Source organism: Stenella coeruleoalba (assembly GCF_951394435.1).
Source record: "Stenella coeruleoalba genome assembly, chromosome: 12".
Taxonomy (NCBI): domain Eukaryota; kingdom Metazoa; phylum Chordata; class Mammalia; order Artiodactyla; family Delphinidae; genus Stenella; species Stenella coeruleoalba.
Window position 1 is genome coordinate 69,343,897 of NC_137158.1, and position 20,642 is coordinate 69,364,538.

A 20,642-nucleotide genomic window follows, 5' to 3' on the forward strand; every position below is an offset into this window, starting at 1 on the left:
CATTAATATACTAACTTGTTTTAAAAAATAATTTTAGGAATATATATCCTGGGGAAATATGGACAGAAGAAAATCAGAGAAATACAAGAAAGGGAGGCTGCAGAATACATTGCCCAAGCACGACGACAATATCATTTTGAAAGTAACCAGAGGACTTGCAATATGACAGGTAAGACAAAGAGAACTATTTATACATGTATAAAGTTGCTTGATGATTTATATTAATTTGCATACCTCCAGGACCAAAGTTAGAGGAAAAGGCAAAAATGCTAAATCTAGCAAATATTTACATGATTTAACTGAAATACATCATTTAATGTGGATTTGGAAAATCAGTGTAAATTAATATGCAACATGGATGCTTGTTCATTCATTTTATTTATTCATTCAGCAAATACTCAACAGTACTCAGCACTGGGGAAACAGAAGGTGAACAATTTGGTCAATTTTGTGAAAAAACAAAAACCTGACCTTCAGAGTTTATTCACTAGTGAGAGAAGAAGATGATAAACAACAGATAAATGACTTTAGGCAGTGATGACTGCTTACAAGAGAATGAGCTGTGTGAGCGGTGGGGTGCTCTTTAAGGTGGGGCAACCAGGAGTCAGACCTCTTTAAGGAAGTGACATTTGAGGAGAAATTAAATGGTACAATGGAGGGAGCCATACAAAATGCCTGTGGTGGGAACAAGCTTGGCATATTTGAGAAATAGCGAAAAAGGCTGTGTAGTTAGAGTAGCATGAGCAATGGAAGAAGAGTGATAGGAGACAGGGCTGCAGGAGTGGGCCTGATGCCATTGGGCCATTTATGTCATAGTAAAGAATTTCTTACATTAACAAGGCACCTAGAGACCTGTAAGTCTAACACAATAGTATACACTCAGTGTTAATCAGTGGTAATAATTTAATCTCCAGAGCTAGAAACCTACTGGGAGGATGCTATAACAAAATCAGCTGCCCATATTTGAAGAAAACAAGGTGTTACGTTATAATTGGCATAACTCCTTGAAGAATTAGTTCTCAAATCCATGTCAAACTTGTTTTTCTTTGTTATTGTTTGAAGCTTAATGCTTTTCTACCATTTCTTTCAAGAACAATTAACTTAGAAAAAAATTTATAAAGGTAGGTTCTCTTTGTTCAATTTTAAAAGTAGAATATTTTTTCAAGGTTGGAAGAACTTTGTTTTTAGTTCAGTCTCATTTGATAAAGAGGCTGGGATTAAGAAGGTTAAGAGACACATTGCATTTCAGCTGGAGTATGATTTTTTTTTTTTTTTGTCTGTGCCGTGCGGCATGCGGGATCTTAGTTCCCCTACCTGGGATTGAACACGTGCCCCCTGCATTGGGAGCACAGAGTCTTAACCACTGGACTGCCAGGGAAGTCCCATGATTTTTAATGTTTGAAATAATAATACTTCAATCTATAAAGCAAAAATTAATCATAAATGCTGTGTAAAATGGCAACTCAGATAAGGTACAGTAAGAGCGAGCACAGGCTCAAGGGTGAGGCAGATCTGGTTCCGTTCCTAGTTTTGCCTTGTAATATCTGTGTGTCTTTGGGCAAATCTAAATCTAGTTCTTTCCTCTATAAAATGATCATCATAAAACCCACTTCATAATTGTTTTATGAGAATGCAGTAATTCATATAAAGTGCTTGGTACATAACAAATACTCAGTAACATAACTTTTTAAAAATTACACAATTCTTTAAATCAATATTTAGCATTCAATGTAGTGGTACTACCAAGGACATTTTAATGAATTTTTAAAGAATAAGAGCAGTCCATTTCTTTTTTTTCTTTTCTTTTTGTTTAATTGAATGAAAAATTCTTTAGTGCTTTACAGTTTTCAAAAGTTTCACATACATGATTTCATATAATCCCAAAATAATCCTTTTTTTTCCCTACCCCTGTACTGCCCCTGCCCCTTCCCTCTCCCCACTGTTAACCACTAGTTTAAGAACAGTTCATTTCCAGTTATTACTCAAATTTTCAAAAAATGAAAAATGCTGACTTCTGGGATCTCAAAATACATCTTAGTTTGACATGGACCCTTGTGTCAGTTTAGGTGCTCTGGGAAGCACAGCTAAGATGGGATTAGATGTGCAGGAGACTGACTGGGGGGAACACCCATGCAGAATAAAGAGGAGGGAGGAGAAGTAAGCAAGGAAAGCCTTTAGACCACCATACAGGTCTGATAGTTGTGAATAGAATGGGCAGAGGAAGGAGGGTTAGGTAAGAAGAGTCTCTGAGTACAGCACGGTTTTAAGAAAGTTTTGGCAGGCCAGTCGGGAGTCCTCAAGGCTAAGTTCCCTGGTAGAGGAGTCCCTCAGGATCGGGCCTGCTTTAGTATCCCCACCAAGCACTGTCATTGGCTGAGAGCGGTGTAGATCCAGAGGGGTGGCAGCTGGAGCTGACAGCTAATTATGCTCCTCCCAGCAGAAGATGCGAGCGGCACATTTCCATGACCATCACACCCCTCAGATGAATGCATAGCTGATACAGGCAGTTAGAACTAAAATATGGTGCCCACTAAGAGCCAAAGTATAGGTTCACTGAAAAGATTTCCAGATTAGCTTTCTGATATGTATTGATAATGGGGTTACAAATCATATAATTAAATTTCTATTCTTTTGAATAAGATGTAATGGACATACTAGAAAAATTTAGTACTTTTAGGTAAATATAATCAGTTTTTTAACCCAAGAAGTTGGCCCCAACTTGAAAGATAGTATCTAATGGAATGCTTCTGTGCCCTGCCCATTGTCTCTACCGTCTTCATGATTTTACTAAAGATTTGGGAGAAGTGCTTATTAAATTTACACATGACACAACGCTTGGATGCATAACTGACACCACAAATGAAGTTTTGGGATGCAAAATAGTCTAGTCCCGTTTAAGTGCTAGACTGGGATAAAAGAATTGTTCTGCATTAAAAGTCAATTGTACTGATACAGAATTATCCAAGCTTGCTTAAAAACAGGAGGTATGAGGAAAGATTGGGAATTCTAGTTGAACATAAGCTTGTTATGAACCAGAGTATGATGTGACTTCTGGAAATACTAATTTAATCTTAGACTGAAGTAATAAAGTCTGTGGTTCAGCTCAAAGGTAGTTATAACATGCTCTGTGGTAGTCAGAGCAGAGGTCCATTTCTGCCTGTCACATGTTAAGAAGATACAAACTGGCATGTGTCAGAAGAAGCCAAGTAAGGATAATAATAAAAAGAGCTAACACTTGCTGAGCATTTCCATGTGTAAAGAAGCACTGTTCTAATGCCTTTTATCCTTAATCCTTACAACAGTCTTGTAAGGTAGATCCACTGTCATCCCCAGTTTACAGATGAGGAAACTGAGGCACAGAGAAGTTAAATAATTTGCTCAGGGTCACACAGATTCAAGGCTGGTGAAGGGTTGTCCTGTGATTTGTGGTTGGACTGGGGGTGTTTATCATGGAGACCAGGTGGCTAAAGCAAGACATGAAAGCTGTATTCAACTCAATACAGAAACATATTTGTTCAGTGTTAGTACAGATGGCTAGAAGAGAAGAATAGCCTTGTCTTTGATTGAGTATGCTGAAGTGGAAAGTCAGAAGCTCTTATCTCTCAGGAGAATTATTGAAGAGATTCCTCTTAAATCATGTTGTCATACCACATAATCTTTAAAGTTCCCTACTACTTTTTCTGAATTTAGGACTCTAGTGTTGCTTTTTCTTGGTAAGATAAAATACCGTGTTTAGGCTAGATATACATACCACGGACACTAAAAGAGAAACCACGTTTTACATTGACTGAGCTGCTACTTTAGTTAGTGGTCTAAACAACTTAGGTGATTTAATCATGTATCTTGAGGAAATGTGCTGAAGCTACACAATGCAGCACTGAAATAAATGTTTAGAGTAGGTTAAAAGCTGAATTTTCTATTGAAAAAAAATAACATGGATCTTGTCATTAATATCTTGCCTTGTCAAGAAGTAAAAATCATACACTAAAGTTTTCCCTTTTAGAATATGGCATTTGTAATCTCTTGATATTTTTTCATTTTGTTGTCACTACTTTAGTAGTTTTTAAATTTATGTATGTACATTTCACCAACATTTCTTATACCATGCATAGAGCCACAAATAAATAACTCCCGTAAATTACATGCAGTCTTTTTTTCCATAGAGTATTATATCTTATTGTATCTTCATGTTGGTATTCGAACAATAGCCATTGTCAAAACCAAAACTACAACTCGGCAGCTCTTAATCCCTAGCCTGATGCACTTTTGTCTAGGTCGTAACAAATGCCTGTTGCTTTGTAGTAGTTAAGAAATAAATGTTTTCTAAAATTAGAAATAAAATGTGAAGCAAGAAGTATAGCTAAAGACAAAAGATCATTTTATTGAATCAGAAATAAACATTTATTGTAAAAGATCTGGAAAAAAAAAAAAGAATTATCCATAGTCTGTAGCCCAAAGACCAACACTGTTAACATTTGGTAATAATTCTTCCCATTCTTTCTTCTACGTGTACTTGTTTGCATCACTATGATCATCACATGTATATGCATAATTTTGCTTCACATGAGCAGATAAATGATTTATTAGTATGTAACTGGTTTTTATTCTTAATAATAATTTGAAAGCCCTGACCTTCCTTACCAACCCTTGATAGTTGCTAGTCCTGTCATATAGCCTAAAACAATGTGCACTTCTCAGTGAAGGCAGTCCTATCACTTGTGACCTTTTTAATTTTCTGTTTGTATTATAGTGCTGTCCATGCTTCCAACACTGAGAGAGGCCTTAATGCAGCAACTCAATTCTGAGAGCCTTACAGCTCTGCTAAAAAACAGGTAAATGCAAGTTACAGCCATTCTCATGTATACATTGCACTGAAAATTTATAGAATGTAACTGAAATACTTTTCAAAAGTCTTTGTTTTCTTATTTTTCTTTCTATTTAGAGCTTATAATAAATAAGCTCATTTAGAAAAAAATATTTACTTACGATATCATTTAATTAATATTTTGTCCATTTATTTATGTTCTACCTTGGTGTGCAAAGTATTTAGGGTGACAATATTTGTATGTATTCTGGTTTTCATATGAAGAGATCTTCTGTCACTCTGACACTTTTTCAGAAATTTAATTATGGAGTACTTAGGGAATGTGTTCCTGAACCAGATGTTGTGAAGCGACAGTAATGTTAAATATTAAATATTAACTCTTTAATATTCTTAAAGAGTTTACAGCGTACTAGCTAAAGCATGTGAACATACATTTTAAATAACTAAAGCATATGAACTGACATTTTATATCATTAACAAAATGAAGTACAAATATAACATGAACATATGATAATGATAATTTATCTTACCATGACAGTGTACTGTGTACAAAGCACTTTCATACATAGGACCTTGTATGTGGAGAGTAGTGTGTATTGGAGTATTGTAATTTAGTGTGATGCTGTGTTAGTTTGAGAAGACTTCCAGAAGGAAATGGCTTCTTTTAATGAACAAGAAGGGGGGTGGAGGGGAATGGTTTCACTAAATATATTTTAATCATTGTGGCCTTATCGAAAGATATTCATTTTCCTTGTAATCATTCTCCAGTAGTCAGGGGAAAGAAAGTGCTCTTTCTGGGGTGTCTCTTTGTGCCAGGCCCAGTGCTAGATACATTACTCCCATTTAATTTCCACAGTATCCTTGTGAGGCAGATTTTTTTTTTAACATCTTTATTGGAGTATAATTGCTTTACAATGGTGTGTTAGTTTCTGCTTTATAACAAAGTGAATCAGCTATACATATACATATATCCCCATATCTCCTCCCTCTTGCGTCTCCCTCCCACCCTCCCTATCCCACCCCTCTAGGTGGTCACAAAGCACCGAGCCGATCTCCCTGTGCTATGCGGCAGCTTCCCACTAGCTATCTATTTTACATTTGGTAGTGTATATATGTCCATGCCACTCTCTCACTTCGTCCCAGCTTACCCTTCCTCCTCCCCGTGTCCTCAAGTCCATTCTCTGCATCTGCATCTTTATTCCTGTCCTGCCCCTATGTTCTTCATAACCATTTTTTTCTTTAAATTCCATATATATGTGTTAGCATACAGTATTTGTTTTTCTCTTTCTGACTTACTTCACTCTGTATGACAGACTCTAGGTCCATCCACCTCACTACAAATGACCCAATTTCGTTTCTTTTTATGGCTGAGTAATATTCCATTGTATATATGTGCCACATCTCCTTTATCCATTCATCTGTCTATGTACACTTAGGTTGCTTCTGAGGCAGATATTATTAACTCCATTTTGCAGATAGGAATTTAGTGCTCAGGCAGGTTACGCAGCAAGCTGGAAAATTTCTTTGAAGACATTTTCTGTGGTCAGACAATACCTCCCAAAATAACAGTGAATTTATATACAGTTGGTTTGTGTACTTTTTTTGGATGGGGGTATAAATTGTAATTTTTTTATTAGAAAACAAATATACAACTTGGAATGGATTTGAAGCAAATTGTGTCGTAACAGTTTTTAAGTGGCTAAAACAAAGTTTAAAAATCAAGTAACAGGGACTTCCCTGGTGGTCCAGTGGTTAAGAATCCGTCTTCCAACACAGGGGATGCAGGTTCAATCCCTGGTCAGCGAGCTAAGATCCCACACGCCATGGGGCAACTAAGCCTGCGCGTCGCAACTACTGAGCCTGCACACCACAACTACTGAGACTGCGCGCCACAACTAGAGAGAAAGCCCACACACACGCCACAACAAAGAGCCCACGCACTGCAACAAAAGATTCCACATGCTGCAGCTAAGACCCAACGCAGCCAACAATAAAAATAGATTTTAAAAAAATAAATAAAAATCAAGTAACAGTAAAAGAAAAATGTATGAGTACCTGGATAATACACCCGTTTTGCAATAGTGCAGCTTTTAAATACATATTATTGACTGTCCATAATCCACGCAAAGTTACAACTCTGCACTTCAACAACATGATGACAGTCCCTAAAGAAAACTACTTTAAAAAAGGCATAACCTAGATATTCCCTCATTCAACCAACTGATCAGGTTTTTTAATCTGATAAAAGTATAATGCTAGTGATAAGAATTTTTTCCTTAGTTTCATGATTCTTAGAGGCTGACACACTTTTACTACTACTTATGGATGTAAGGTTTGGTTTATAAATTAGTTCATGTGATTATATAAAGAAGAAACATATAGAAAAATAAATTTTAATTGCCTTAAGTTTTAGTCTTACTGAGAAGGCAAGACAAATGAAATAAGTGAATACACTTTTATAAAAGCAACACAGAAACACACACATTAAACATAAGTGGGATTCTTTCTTGGTAACCCTGTTTCCCGTAAGGCCCTACATTCCCTGTGTTTTGGAGGATTTAAGATAATTAAGATAAGGTCTCTTTCTCTCTAAGACTTTGTCATCCAAAGGAGGAATTAGATGAAATAAATTGTCATAATTCAAGACATACTATGGTTAGTCTGTGGTTAAAAAGTAAAAGCAAAATGTGGGAGAAAATGTGGGAGGCTAGAGAGCAAAGAGATTAATGATGGGTAATCCTGGATAGCTTTAAAGAAAAGGCGTGAGCCCTCTTCTCTTTATAACACAGGAGAATTTTTTAAATTCTTGGAAGGGTAAGATGCACAACAGTTCTCCTCATTGCCTGTTTCCTCTTTAAACATCTCTGTGTTATTTTTTCTTTCCTTTCTTTTGATTTGAAATTACTATTTGCAGTTTGGGGGCTGGGGGAGGGGAGAATGTCCATTTGAGAAGTATTTGCATAAAGAGACGCTTGAGCCCTTACAAAGTGTGATTAAAGTAAGGCCTCCAATCTTATGACTGCTTTTGTATTGGTTTTCAATCAACTCCGGCCTCATATAAGCCTGTCAAGCAAGTTAATTTTCTCCTTGAACTAATTGTGATAATAACTAATCAGAAATAAATGAAAGGTTTGATAGTCTTATTTTATCAGTTTTATAGTAGCAAATAAACAACACTGCCTTTAATATTTGGCATTCTTATTGATGATTGATAATGGCAGTGTAGTTTCAATGGCAAAGGATCTTAAACATCCTTCATCACAAGACAGGTAGAACACTTTGAAAGGATTAGTTTAATTCTTAAACATATTTTGGTAATATTAAAGAGTCTGATTGTATTTAACTTGAAGTTGGTTTTCATCAGACAAATCATTTGAAAGGAATCTTGGCCTAGAAAGTACTTTCCTCTGTTCTACATAGGTCTGGAATCAGAATCTTTAAAACAGATAAGGTGAATTTTTTTTTTCATTTTTTGTAAATGTATATATTAAAAGTGATTACCACAGTCAAGCTAATTAACATATCCATCACCTCATGTAGTTACCACTTTTTTGGTGTGTGGTGAGAACACTTAACATCTATTCTCAGGAAATTTCAAGTATACGAAAGCATTATTATCAACTGTATTCACCGTGCTGTACATTAGGTCTCATAACTCAATTAAATCTACTTTTAAGTCTGATAGTGGTGAATGTCAACATGAAGAAATGTCCTGCATGGCTATAATTCGGTCCTGTCCCACCAAAATCATGCCCAGTAAGTACAGTTTCCAGACAGACACCCTAGTTTGCCCTTCCACAGCCTGCTGCTGTTGAGCACTTCCTGTGTTAAAATTTTGGAACCACTGTTTTCTTATCTTGTTTCATTTAGAATTTCTATAAGAATCACTTTGAAATTTATCTTAGATAACATTCAAAAGAAGTGATTTACTTGCATTAAAATACCTAACCCTTGAATTGTGGTTGATTCCCAGTTTAATATGGGACTAAAATATGGTGTTCTGCCACAAGGCCTGAACAGTAGCGTAAGGTTGCATCAGGGCCTGGTAGGATTTTCTCCATATATCTACCACACTTGTGCCATCTAGGAAAGGGACACCTGAAGCTCTACAGTCTCTCCAGTGCCAAAGAAAGATAAGAAGCTAGTAATATCCCACAACTGTAATGGTAACTCATTGTCTGATTATAATTATAAAGAATATGGAATTGTATTTTTTGTATCTTTGTGGTTTTTTAATTTGACTTTTCTAGTAATTCATTTTTATTTTATTTTACCAAACTGTTCATCTGTGACAGATTAGAAATAAGAAAAATACCTGGTCCTACCACAAAGGTGATTTGAAAAGCCCTGAACTTCATCCACATAGTATACACACACAGTGAGTGGAGTACTATGCCATGGTTTTTTTAAAAAAAAAAACAACGATGGCTACTATCTCTATACTATTATGGAATGATCCCCAGGATATATTGTTATATTTTTTTAAAAGATAAAGGAAAATGTGTATAGAATGCCACCATTTATCTAAGGGGGCAGATATGAATATATATACATATTTGCCTATATAAAGGAAAACAATGGGAAGTTAAAGTATATTTTTTTAATAGTTACCTATGAAGAAGAAAAAGAATAAAGGTGGGTAGGAATGGACTTCTTTGAATATACTGTGTTGTATAAATTTGAGTTTGGAACCATATAAATATTTTACATATTTATAAAACTATGTTTAGTGTTTAAAAAGCAATGTTTAAAAAGTAATAGTAAAATAAATGAAATTAACCCAAATGCGTATCTAGTTGGTGTTGTAATCACAAAAAGAGAAGCTATGCCAAGTGACTTTAAAATAGAAATTTGAGGGCTTCCCTGGTGGCGCAGTGGTTGAGAATCTGCCTGCCAATGCAGGGGACACGGGTTCAAGCCCTGGTCTGGGAAGATCCCACATGCCGCGGAGCAGCTAGCCCCGTGAGCCACAATTACTGAGCCTGCGCATCTGGAGCCTGTGCTCCACAACGAGAGACGCCTCCATAGTGAGAGGCCTGCGCACCGCGATGAGGAGTGGCCCCCACTTGCCGCAACTAGAGAAAGCCTTCGCACAGAAAGACCCAACACAGCCATAAATTAATTAATTAATTAATTAAAAAAATAGAAATTTGGCTGTGTGTTTTTAGTGGGATATATACTCTTAGAGCATACAGAATTGAAAAAAAAAAACTTAAACTCTTTTCACTGTTGCTATTGCTATTCTGAGACTGTTGTCCATAGAGTGAGGGATGAAGCAAATTAGTAATTATGTTAGTTTCACTGATTTCTAGTGTGAGCAAAAAGAAATACAGATGTAAGAACAATGAGATTGTTAAAAAACCCAGTGGTCCTAATTTTGAATTAGAAGTATCAATATGAATTCATGATGTATTTTATCTCTTTGAATATATGTTCATATAAATAAATAAATACATACATATATTGATATTTACTAGCTTAGTCTACTGAAAAGGCTTAGAAATAATGACCTACCCAGTAGCAATGAACATCCTTAATCAAAGGATTAAGTCTCAGACTACCATTTTCCACTACTAGGAACCAGGACTCTCAGAGAAATGGATGATTTCAGGTTTGCAGCAAGAATTGAACAAGATGAACCCAGAACAGCTTTTTATGTCAGAGAGCAAGGAAGTTGTCAAAGACTAAAAGGGGTCTTGTCAAAAGGACTTCGGAACTAACCTGAATAGTCCCACAATAGTTAAAGATGGGCAGTTTGAACATCAGTAAGGATAATAGCTACAGTGGGTAGAAACACATCAAACACACATTTAAATGCATGTGTTTGTAATGATACTTGTAAACAAAAAATACTTCATTACTTACCTTTGAAGAGTTATAGAACCTACTGCATTATTTATAAAACAGTAAATAAGGGAAAGAAATAAATATTCCTGCTTTTCCTGTATGATTTTATAATATGCATATGCTCAGAAGGAGGAGAAAGACTGGAAGGATATACACCAGGATACTATGAAAATGGTTGTTATTATCAGTTACTGAAATTACAGTTGTTTTTACTATATTTTATGGGCTTTGTTTTCTGCAGTTATCCTGTGATAAAATATAATTAAGTATAGAGCTGTAAAGTTCAAAGTTTTCTGTTAGATTACCTATATTATTATTTTCTGATATTTTTCTTTAGGCCTTCAAACAAGCTAGACATATGGGAGGATCTGAAGATAATAAGTAAGCCTGCGTATTCTGTGCAACAGCACAGCCTTAAAATATTTTTAATGGGAAATTTTTGTACTCTATTATGTGGGTAACTCTTCTTTACCTACCTCATAGAGTTTTTTTCAGATTAAATAATTCTCATAAAGCAAGTAGATCAATGGTCATAGAAACTACTCAATAAATATTAGCGGTGGTGGTGGTATTGTTATGATAATATGTAAACCTGTCCTAGACTACATATATGCATATTAGGTACTGATATCTACAATATATACTTTGAAGGAAGTTTTTACTCCAACCCAGATAGTAACTTTACTTTGATATTGTATGCAGACTTTGATTAGCAATAAAAATTTGTAGCAGAAAGCTGCCCTAGAAGAGATGTATCTTCATGTCTCAGAACTTCATACTGTCAGTTATTCCTGTGTTTTCCTATCCATTCAACTAATCCTTATCAACTGAATCATGCTTAAACTTTGCCTATTTGAAAATGAACTAAACTTTTGTACTACACTGTATTTCCTTTCAGCTATTGTACTTTCTCACATCCATTGTATAATACAAAAGATTTCTACATTCCCTGTCTTTCCTTCTTCACTCCTACTCACTCTTTGACATACTAGAGCCTGGTTTCCAGTCGTGTATCTCCACCCAAGCAGAGGTCTCAAGCATCAGTAGTAACTTCTGTGTTGCTAAATCCACTGGACATTTTCATCCTACTAGACCCCTCCACAAGAGTCAACACTTTTCTCTCTCCTCTGTTTTGAACACGCTGTCCTAGCCGGGTCTCTGGGTGTTTCCCTGTCTTTGTGTACCTTCCTCCAGCCCTTTAACGGGCTTATCCTTTATCCTCTTTTACCTGCCATTGACAGCTGGAGCTCTTCCATGCTCAACCCTCTTCTCTTGCTCAGGACTAGCTCCCTGGACAGCTCTGAGTTCTGAGGCTGCAACACTTAATGCTTCCCAGTCCTTTCTTTTTTTCCTTTCTAAGCTAATAATATATAACCCTTCACTGAATATATCCGTTATTGTTTTTTTTGGTTATTGTTTCAATTAAGAGATCATTCCTAATTTACGATAAACATTTTTTAAGCAGATAAACTATGAAATGTTTTGAATTGATATATTTTTGTACTTGAAACAATTACAAATGTATTTTTAAAGTCATCTTATGAAAAAATAACTGTAGGAATGGTTTGTGATTTTACACATTTGTTTATATTTTAATAATTAGTACCAAGTGGTTTTCTTTTCTCTGTAAAGGTTTCACAAGAAGTATCGTAGCTGTGTACAGTACTTGCATGCTGGTGGTTCTTTTGCGAGTCCAGTTAAACATAATTGGTGGATATATTTACCTGGATAATGCAGCAGTTGGCAAAAATGGCACCGTAAGTTTAATAGACTTCAGTAGATATTGCCCTTTCTTTCAAGAGGTTCAAAATTTAACCAAATATTATTTATTTGGTAAATAATTCATATAGAATGATAATTCATATAGAATAAATATCTTTATATTTCATGTGATTATAAACTTTTAGCATTATTATTCTTCATATTTTGAAGCTAGGCTTTTTGTTATGTTAAAGAATAGTATTTTTCCTGTTGTTCCAGGTCCTAAAGAATCTCAGCTCAAGTTATAATGAAAATATTATTATTTACTAATAATATTGGGTACCTTATTTCTGTTTTATACAGACAGTTCTTGCCCCCCCAGATGTCCAACAGCAATATTTATCAAGTATTCAACACCTCCTTGGAGATGGTAAGATTCTTATTCGTGACCTGTAAACTAGTTCTGATTCATTCATTCGTAGTATTGAGGAATTGAAAAAGTCAACAACGCTTTTATGTTTGTTTTTGCTTTAATAGGCCTGACAGAATTGATCACTGTCATTAAACAAGCTGTGCAGAAGATTTTAGGAAGGTAAGGCATTTTGCTTTGGCTTTTCTGACTTACTGATTCTGATGAATAAAAGAAAAATTCGAATTGTTCTAATGAAGCTAGTGATTTGACAAATGGTGGTCTGCGAAACTCTTAACCTAATATGGACACAGCCCTGCGGTGTTACATTGTGGAATCCATTTTCTTCATCAGTATCAACCTTTTCATACTAAGGGAAAAGATTTAATGTTTCATTGTTTATTGATTGATTTCCAAACAAACCAGAGATATTTGGGTCATGAGATAAAAAACCTGCTTTTAAAAATCTGTGTCTGAGGCTTTTAACTCCCGTTCATACAGTGGGAATTTTCTTGTGAAATCTGCAACAAGATTTTTCTTGGTCCTTAACGGGTAGCTGATTTCTTAATCTACTCTAGTGATTTCACAGTCAGCAGTTTCAGGTTTGACTGGTTGAAACAGGATCTCAGGTAGTAACCTGTTAGGGTAAGAGTGTGTATAGGATGTGTTGTATAGTTTCAATTTATCCCAATTCCCTTTTCTCTGTTTCTAGTGTTTCTCTTAAACATTCTTTGTCCCTTTTGGACTTGGAGCAAAAAATAAAAGAAATCAGAGATCTCGTTGAGCAACATAAATCTTCTTCTTGGATTAATAACGATGGATCCAGATCTTTATTGTGCCATTATATGATGCCAGATGAAGAAACTCCATTAGCAGTTCAGGTGCTTCATTCATAACCATTTAACCAAACGAATTACTCTTTTTTTTTAAGGTTTTTTTCACTATCTCTTAAAATTTAGATTTCTGAGTCTCTTGAAAGGTAAGTGATTGAAAGACATGTATTTCAGTAATTTAAATAAAACCTCATTAATTTAGAAAACAAACTGTAAATGGAACTGACTTCTAGTTAGAAAAAACTTTAGATATTCAGCAGAATTTTATTGAATATTAGTTATGTGACAGACACTAGTATGATTGGGATATAAAATGAATAAGATGTATTAATTACACCTGGGGAACACAGGAGACAAATTCAGTTCCTTTGGCTAGAGCATTTCTGTATGAGGTCAGGTAACAGAAGATAAAGCTGGTAGTTGGGGCAAGATCCTAAAGAGCTTTGTGTGCCAAGATAAAGAGTCTGAACTTCCATTTCAAATTCTAATCAAGCCAGTACCACAATCACATTTGCTTTTTAAGATGAATCAATGATGGCAGTATCTGAATGGACTGAAGGAGTCATCCAGTTGAGAAACAAAGAAGGCCTAATCTAACATTTATCAGCTATGGTGTTGCTATACACTGGTGTGTCCCAGCCAGTTGTGATTTAAGTTATTCATTGGTTAAGAATAATAAAAATGCCAAAGAGTACATGTTATAGACCTCATTTTTTAAAAATTTTATACCTAAGTGGATTGCATCCATTCTTTGCCATTGAGAGAAGAATATCTCTCACTTAACAATTGGAGAAGTCTTAGACCAGAGAGGCCCCTATGCCATACCTCAGCGTAAAGGTCCTGTTAGAACAAAGACTGCCATGTTTTTCATTGCCTGCCGGTTTCCCCCTTGCCCAGAAACCCCAGAGATAGATGTTTGTGGGTACTGAGAGACCCTGCATTCATGAATAGGCCAAAAAAAAAAGCAAACCATGTGAGGAAACCCTGTGAACTGCAGGATGGAGGCTAAATTGAAGGAGCAGAACAGACCTGACAGAATTAATGAAAGAAACAGGAGAAAACTTACTTACAAATTAGAATCTCAAGGAGATGCAATAATAGTATTTAAAAAGCTTTCTGGAATGATAAAGCAATTTCCAAATTTTAAAATTCAACAGTGGAATTAAAAAAGAAAATGATTCAAAAGAACGGATGAAGAGAGGGATGATAGACCAAATCTTACCTGAATTAAATTTAAACCTGCAACTTCAGATTGAAAGGACACACAGAGCCTTAGACTAAACTAGATTGATGAGAAAAGACACATACATATCCTGATAAAAAGTCTTAACAATCACAGAAAAAAAATCCCTGGCCTCTGCAACCTCAAAGGCTATTTTTTTCTTTGTAAGTATATTCTAGAAATGTGTCCAAGAGGGGTCAGATAAACAAAGATCTTACTGTGACTCATGTTCTAAATACTGCTTACCTGTGCACATGAACCTTTATAGTGTTTTGAGTTTAACATTTTTTGATTGTTGATAGAACATAGACTTTCAGGCTTCCTGAACTCCTGAGTTTATTAATATGATTTGTTTCATCATAACCCTGTGCTAATATTTGAAACCCTGAAATGTGGCCTTTTAATTTCACAGGCCTGTGGGCTTTCTCCTAGAGATGTTACCACTATTAAACTACTCAATGAAACTAGAGACATGTTGGAAAGGTATGTATACTGCATGTAACAGAAAGCATGTGTTTCTTTTTTGAATGTACTTATGACCATTTTATAGTTTTTTTTGAACAACGTTCAACATAATATTCTGTTAAAATTAAATTTAAAATCTATTCCCCTGCCTTAAGTAGGATTTCCTACCTAAACTAATGGTCCTCTTATTAGGGTGGGGAGGGAAGCAAAGATTTTTTTTTTAGGAGACCCATGCCTTGCCCCCACCTACTTTCCTAGCCTAGAGACTCTGATATACTAGTTAAGGAACTGGAAGATAGTTAGCATTTATATTTTGAGGAAGGCTTTCAAGGGTGATTCTCATATGCTCAGTGTGTAGTGGTAAATGGTTAACAACCAGCCCTGAAAGAAAAAAGACCAGAAACAAATTGTAGCCACAGCAGTGCTGACTACCAACTTGAGGTCACTCAGTGCTGACTTGGAGAGTTGGGAAAAGATGCTCTTGGCAGCCAAAGCTAGCCAGCTCCAGCTAGGCCTCAGGTGTAGACACATGTACACACATGCTAATGTGTATGCACACACACCTGTACTCAATTTTGAGAACTACTTCCCCTAACGCTTTCAGGATAGTCTATAATGTTCCTAAATCTTTGAGTGATAAAAATTTCACATCCTCCCTAAACTGAGTATTACTATTTTAAATTACCCAGAAGAGAGCCAGAGTGTTAGAAATGGAAAAAGCATCAGATTATGCATTAGAAGACGAGAGGACCTAGATTCAAGGTGGGCTGTCCTATTTACTATCTGGTCAACCTTGATTGAGACACTTAACACTCGTTGAGGTAGTTCTATCATTGTGAAATCTTAGTGGTAATACCAGTTCCATCCACTTTATCTTAAGTGATTAAAATATCAAAGTTTCTTTTCAACTAAAGATAATTTAAGATCATTTTTTCTAGTTTTTTTCTAGTTCTGTTTTCTGGGCAAATTATATCCTTTGTTTATAATATTTTTTCATAATCTTGAAGAAAATCAGCAAATTTTTAGGTTAACTCAGCTACTGACTCTACTATCTGAATTCATCAAGTTCTAGTCCCTTGACTTTCTACAGTAGCAATCTCCACTTTTTTCTTATTCAAACCACTCCATGAAGCTCTAGAAAAAGGTCATCAGTGAACTTTTCCCAAATCCAGTCAACATGTAATGCTCATCTTACTTGGCCTTTCTCTAGTAATTGACACTGGTGATCAAGGCTTTCTTGAAATTCCTTTCTCTTATGGCTTCAATGAAAAATCTAATTTTTCTCTCAGTTCTCAGATCATTTCTTCTTAGGTTCCTCTATGCCTGCCTTTCCTTTAAATATTAGTGTTTCCCAGGTATTTGTTCTTATTTCATCCTCAGCTGCCCCAAGCAATTTTATATACTCCTACTAATTTACTGTCTGTATGTTAGTAATTCCCAAACTTATAGCCCTAGCCCTCCACTCTCATGAGTTGAATTGAGATTTCTACATGTCGAAGATAGAACTAATCTGTTCAACTAGGCAGTTTCTAACTCTCATAGCATACATATATTATTCTTTATATCAAAGAGTTTTTGTGAGGTACTGACATGATGTAACAAAAAGAGCTTGAACTTTAAGATCAAAAAGGCCTGGGTTCAAATTCTGGCTCCCATATTTACTAATTACATAACCTTTGAACAGATTTCTTCATCCCTCAAGTATCCAGTTCCTCATCTGTTGTACATGTTAATAAAATATTCTGTCTCACTGGGATGATATGATAGAGTATATAAGGCAAACCAATAACCTGTGACTATAAGAGGATTCCTCTTCAAGTGTTTCCGCAAGAGAAGTAATACTATTTATTGATATTTATAAAAATACACTTATAAAGTGCTGCCTAATGTAAGGAAATCTAGCAAAATGCATGAATATTCTCATTGTGTTGTGCTAAATAATAAGCTCACTTTTTATGCTTAACTTTTAAGATTGACTCCTTGATATATTTTTATAGTGTTTTAGTCTAAAAACTAAATTGTGACTAGAAATGTTGGTGGTTGTCAAAGGTAACCACATCGTTATTGAATTTGTCTCCTTTTCGATTGAAAATCTGAAAAGTAACTTATCCTCTTATTTTGTGTAGTCCAGATTTTAGTACAGTTTTGAATACCTGTCTAAACCGAGGATTTAGTAGACTGCTAGACAATATGGCTGAGTTCTTTCGACCTACTGAACAGGACCTGCAACACGGTAACTCCATGAATAGGTAAGAAGACATAAAAGAATGTTATCAGTCTAAAGAATGTTCTAATAAAATAGTGCTTTGGGATGTGTTTATTTTTTGTTCCAGGTAACAAAAATATCTTAGAGGATAAATTTGAATGTTTGTTTTTTCAACAAATTAAACTCTGTTCAACCAATGACTCCTTCATTAGGAGGAGCTCTTTCAGTATTCAATATTAAAGCTTTCATTTCTTCCAAAAATTTTGCCACTATATAAAGTACTTAAGTTGTGAAACTATTTTTTCTATAGGCCAAATTTCAATTATTGGGGCTTTTTAGATTTCACTCTTTAGAATACAAAACTGAAAACATTATTTAAGTTTTAATGTTTTCTCTTATATTATTCCAGTACTATGAGCCATAACTAGCCTGTATAATTCAGCCAAGCATTCTTGTTTCTAAATTCCCACTTGATGAATTATCTCCTAGTTCTACAGCCCTTATTGTAGGATTAGGAATGTTTATTTAGTGCAATTGGTAGTGATTTTAATCATAACTATTACTAAGTCATGGATTCACACTGCCAAAAGATATCTTATGGTTTTATTATATTCTTATCATCTCAGCATGAGCACCTTGAATCTCCTATTAGGATTTACACTCTTTTGCAGTTTTTTAAGTTAAATTCAGAAAATAATAGGTACTAAATCAATGTTAACTGACTATAAACTCATCTGTTAAAATTAGGGGTAACAGTAACTGATATGCAGTATGTATGTGCAATGTCCAATTTAATTCTCAAATACACAGGGCAAGATTATTTTATTTGCCCGGTTCTCTGGGACCCATCTTTATTATACAAAAAGGAATAATTTGCAGTTAACATTGAGGATTTGGAATGCCTAGCATCATAAAATTTATTTTCTGAAGCAATTTAAATATCATCCTAAAATCTTTTTTAGCAGTTCTTTAAATTATCAAAAAAAAATTTCAGCCTCTATAAAATACTCCCTAAATCAAGGTGCTCCAGTCAACAAAATTTCACTATAATCTCTACCTAGCAGAAGTATTAGTCATTTCCTGAGTAGTTATAAGAATTGTAATAGTTGATATAATATAAACAAATACTTGATCTTATACACTAAAGAATTATAAAAATTATGTTACAATTACATCAGCCGTTGATAGTCTTTTCTGAACTCCTGTAGTACTCATTATCACTCCTGTAGTACTCAGTGTTTATACTTAACTATTGGCAAAGAGAGAAAATATCACTAATTATGTGTACTACAATTAATAATCCAGAACCCTCAAGAGAATCAACAGAAAAATGATGTAAACTAATAAAACATTAAATTTTACATATATATGTATATATTACATATGTATATATTTATGTATATACTATATATATAACATGTGCATATAATATATGTGTATATATAAACATATATATATATAATATTAAAAATTTTCCTATCACAAGAAACAACCCAATAGAAAATATGATGGATAAACATGGGATGTAAAAGAAAAACTATGCACTTAAAGTACGAATATAGATATGAGTCCTAAATAAAATATAAACAAATGAAATTCAGAAATATATAGCAGTAATAATAGTGACCAGTACTTCTGTTTTCTTTTTCTACATACAAGTATGATAGGTATTTTTCAGAACATTATCTCATTGAATTCTTAAAATAGCCCTAGGAAGTAAGTACTAGTATCTTCCTCTTGCCACAGGTGAGGAAACTAAGACAGAGAAAAATTAAATAATTTGTGGTCACGCAGCCAGCGAGTAGTAAAGCCAGATGTTCACTCACATTTGTCTCACATCAGAGCCTGGAATTTCTAGTTATTCTCCAAGACTGTGACTAATTAGGGTTTATTTTAAGAATGCAAGGAAGTTTAAACATTAAGAAAGTTATTACACTAATTCATAACATTAATAAGTTAATAGGACAAAAAACAAGCATCATCTTCAGTGTTGCTGAAAAAGCATTCAATAAAATATAACTTTTATTACTGATAAAACCTCTTCTAGAAATAAAAAATCCTTTTTATATAATAAAATATTTGAAATCAAAAGCAAATGTTATACTTAATGGCAACACACTAGAATTATTTCCATTAAATTAAAAACAGTATAAAGATGGTCACTATTGTCATATTTATTCAGCATCATTTTATTATTCTAACCAGTGCAGTAAGACTAGGAAGAGACAATTCTGAGAACCAAATTCAGGAATGCCAGTGAGTTTTATATATTTATTTTGCGAAGAGACACTTACTGAATGTTTATTACTGTATAATAAACTGTTAGTTGACTCTTGATTTTCTAAGTTAAATTCTTATCTTCAGAAAATGACATTAGTTTCAGAAAGGGAGAGAAAAAAGTTATTGTTATATGAAAGTGACATGATTTTATACTTAGAAATCCAAGAGAATCAGCTAAAATTTGTAAAGTTAGCTTCCCAAAATTAATCTATAAATGTGGTCAAAGTACCATCAAAATCCACTGAGGATTAGAGAGTGGTTGCTTTGTTATTTTTGAACCTGAAAAATTGATAGTACTGGGCTTCCCTGGTGGTGCAGTGGTTGAGAGTCCGCCTGCCGATGCAGGGGACACGGGTTCCTGCCCCAGTCCCGGAAGATCCCACATGCCCCGGAGCGGCTGGGCCCGTGAGCCATGGCCACTGAGCCTGCGCGTCCGGAGCCTGTACTCCGCAATGGGAGAGGCCACAACAGTGAGAGGCCCGCATACCGCAAAAAAAAAAAAAAAAAACTGATAGTACTAAAGGAGGAATAAACGGCTGAGAATACTCAAGAAATTATTGAAGAAGTAGAGCAATGAATACTTTCCCTATAGAACATGTATTATAAGGTACAGTTATTCAAATAATATGTTACTAGGAATAGATGAATCAGTGAAATACGATATAAAATCCAGAAACAGGCTCTAAAATATACAAGATATAGCATATGATAAAAGTTAGGAAGAGATGTATTATTTAGTAAATAACGGTAAGACAGTCATGGTAAGATGACTAATTGTAAAATAAAGTTAGAGCCCTTCTGTACCATACTTATAGCCAGAAACAAAAACAAAAGCAAAAACCAGGGGGTTTAAA

General features: G+C 34.7%; 2 protein-coding genes across 4 annotated transcripts in view; one reads left to right on the plus strand and one right to left on the minus strand.

The window, feature by feature from the left end:
- The window catches only part of ADAT2 (adenosine deaminase tRNA specific 2), a 118,858-nt gene that overhangs the window by 86,371 nt on the left and 11,845 nt on the right, over positions 1-20,642 (minus strand). The gene's annotated exons all lie outside the window — the stretch shown is intronic.
- Positions 1-20,642, plus strand: part of PEX3 (peroxisomal biogenesis factor 3) — a 44,870-nt gene that overhangs the window by 8,372 nt on the left and 15,856 nt on the right. For both annotated transcript variants that reach the window (XR_013830709.1, XM_079938736.1), the window contains exons 2-10: positions 38-169; positions 4,751-4,832; positions 11,010-11,053; positions 12,305-12,429; positions 12,737-12,803; positions 12,911-12,965; positions 13,495-13,663; positions 15,250-15,320; positions 17,429-17,551. Coding sequence is in view for 1 of the 2 variants with exons in the window: in XM_079938736.1 (XP_079794862.1) it covers positions 38-169; positions 4,751-4,832; positions 11,010-11,053; positions 12,305-12,429; positions 12,737-12,803; positions 12,911-12,965; positions 13,495-13,663; positions 15,250-15,320; positions 17,429-17,551 (868 nt within the window). In the remaining variant the exon portion in view is untranslated. The remainder of the gene's footprint in view (positions 1-37; positions 170-4,750; positions 4,833-11,009; positions 11,054-12,304; positions 12,430-12,736; positions 12,804-12,910; positions 12,966-13,494; positions 13,664-15,249; positions 15,321-17,428; positions 17,552-20,642) is intronic.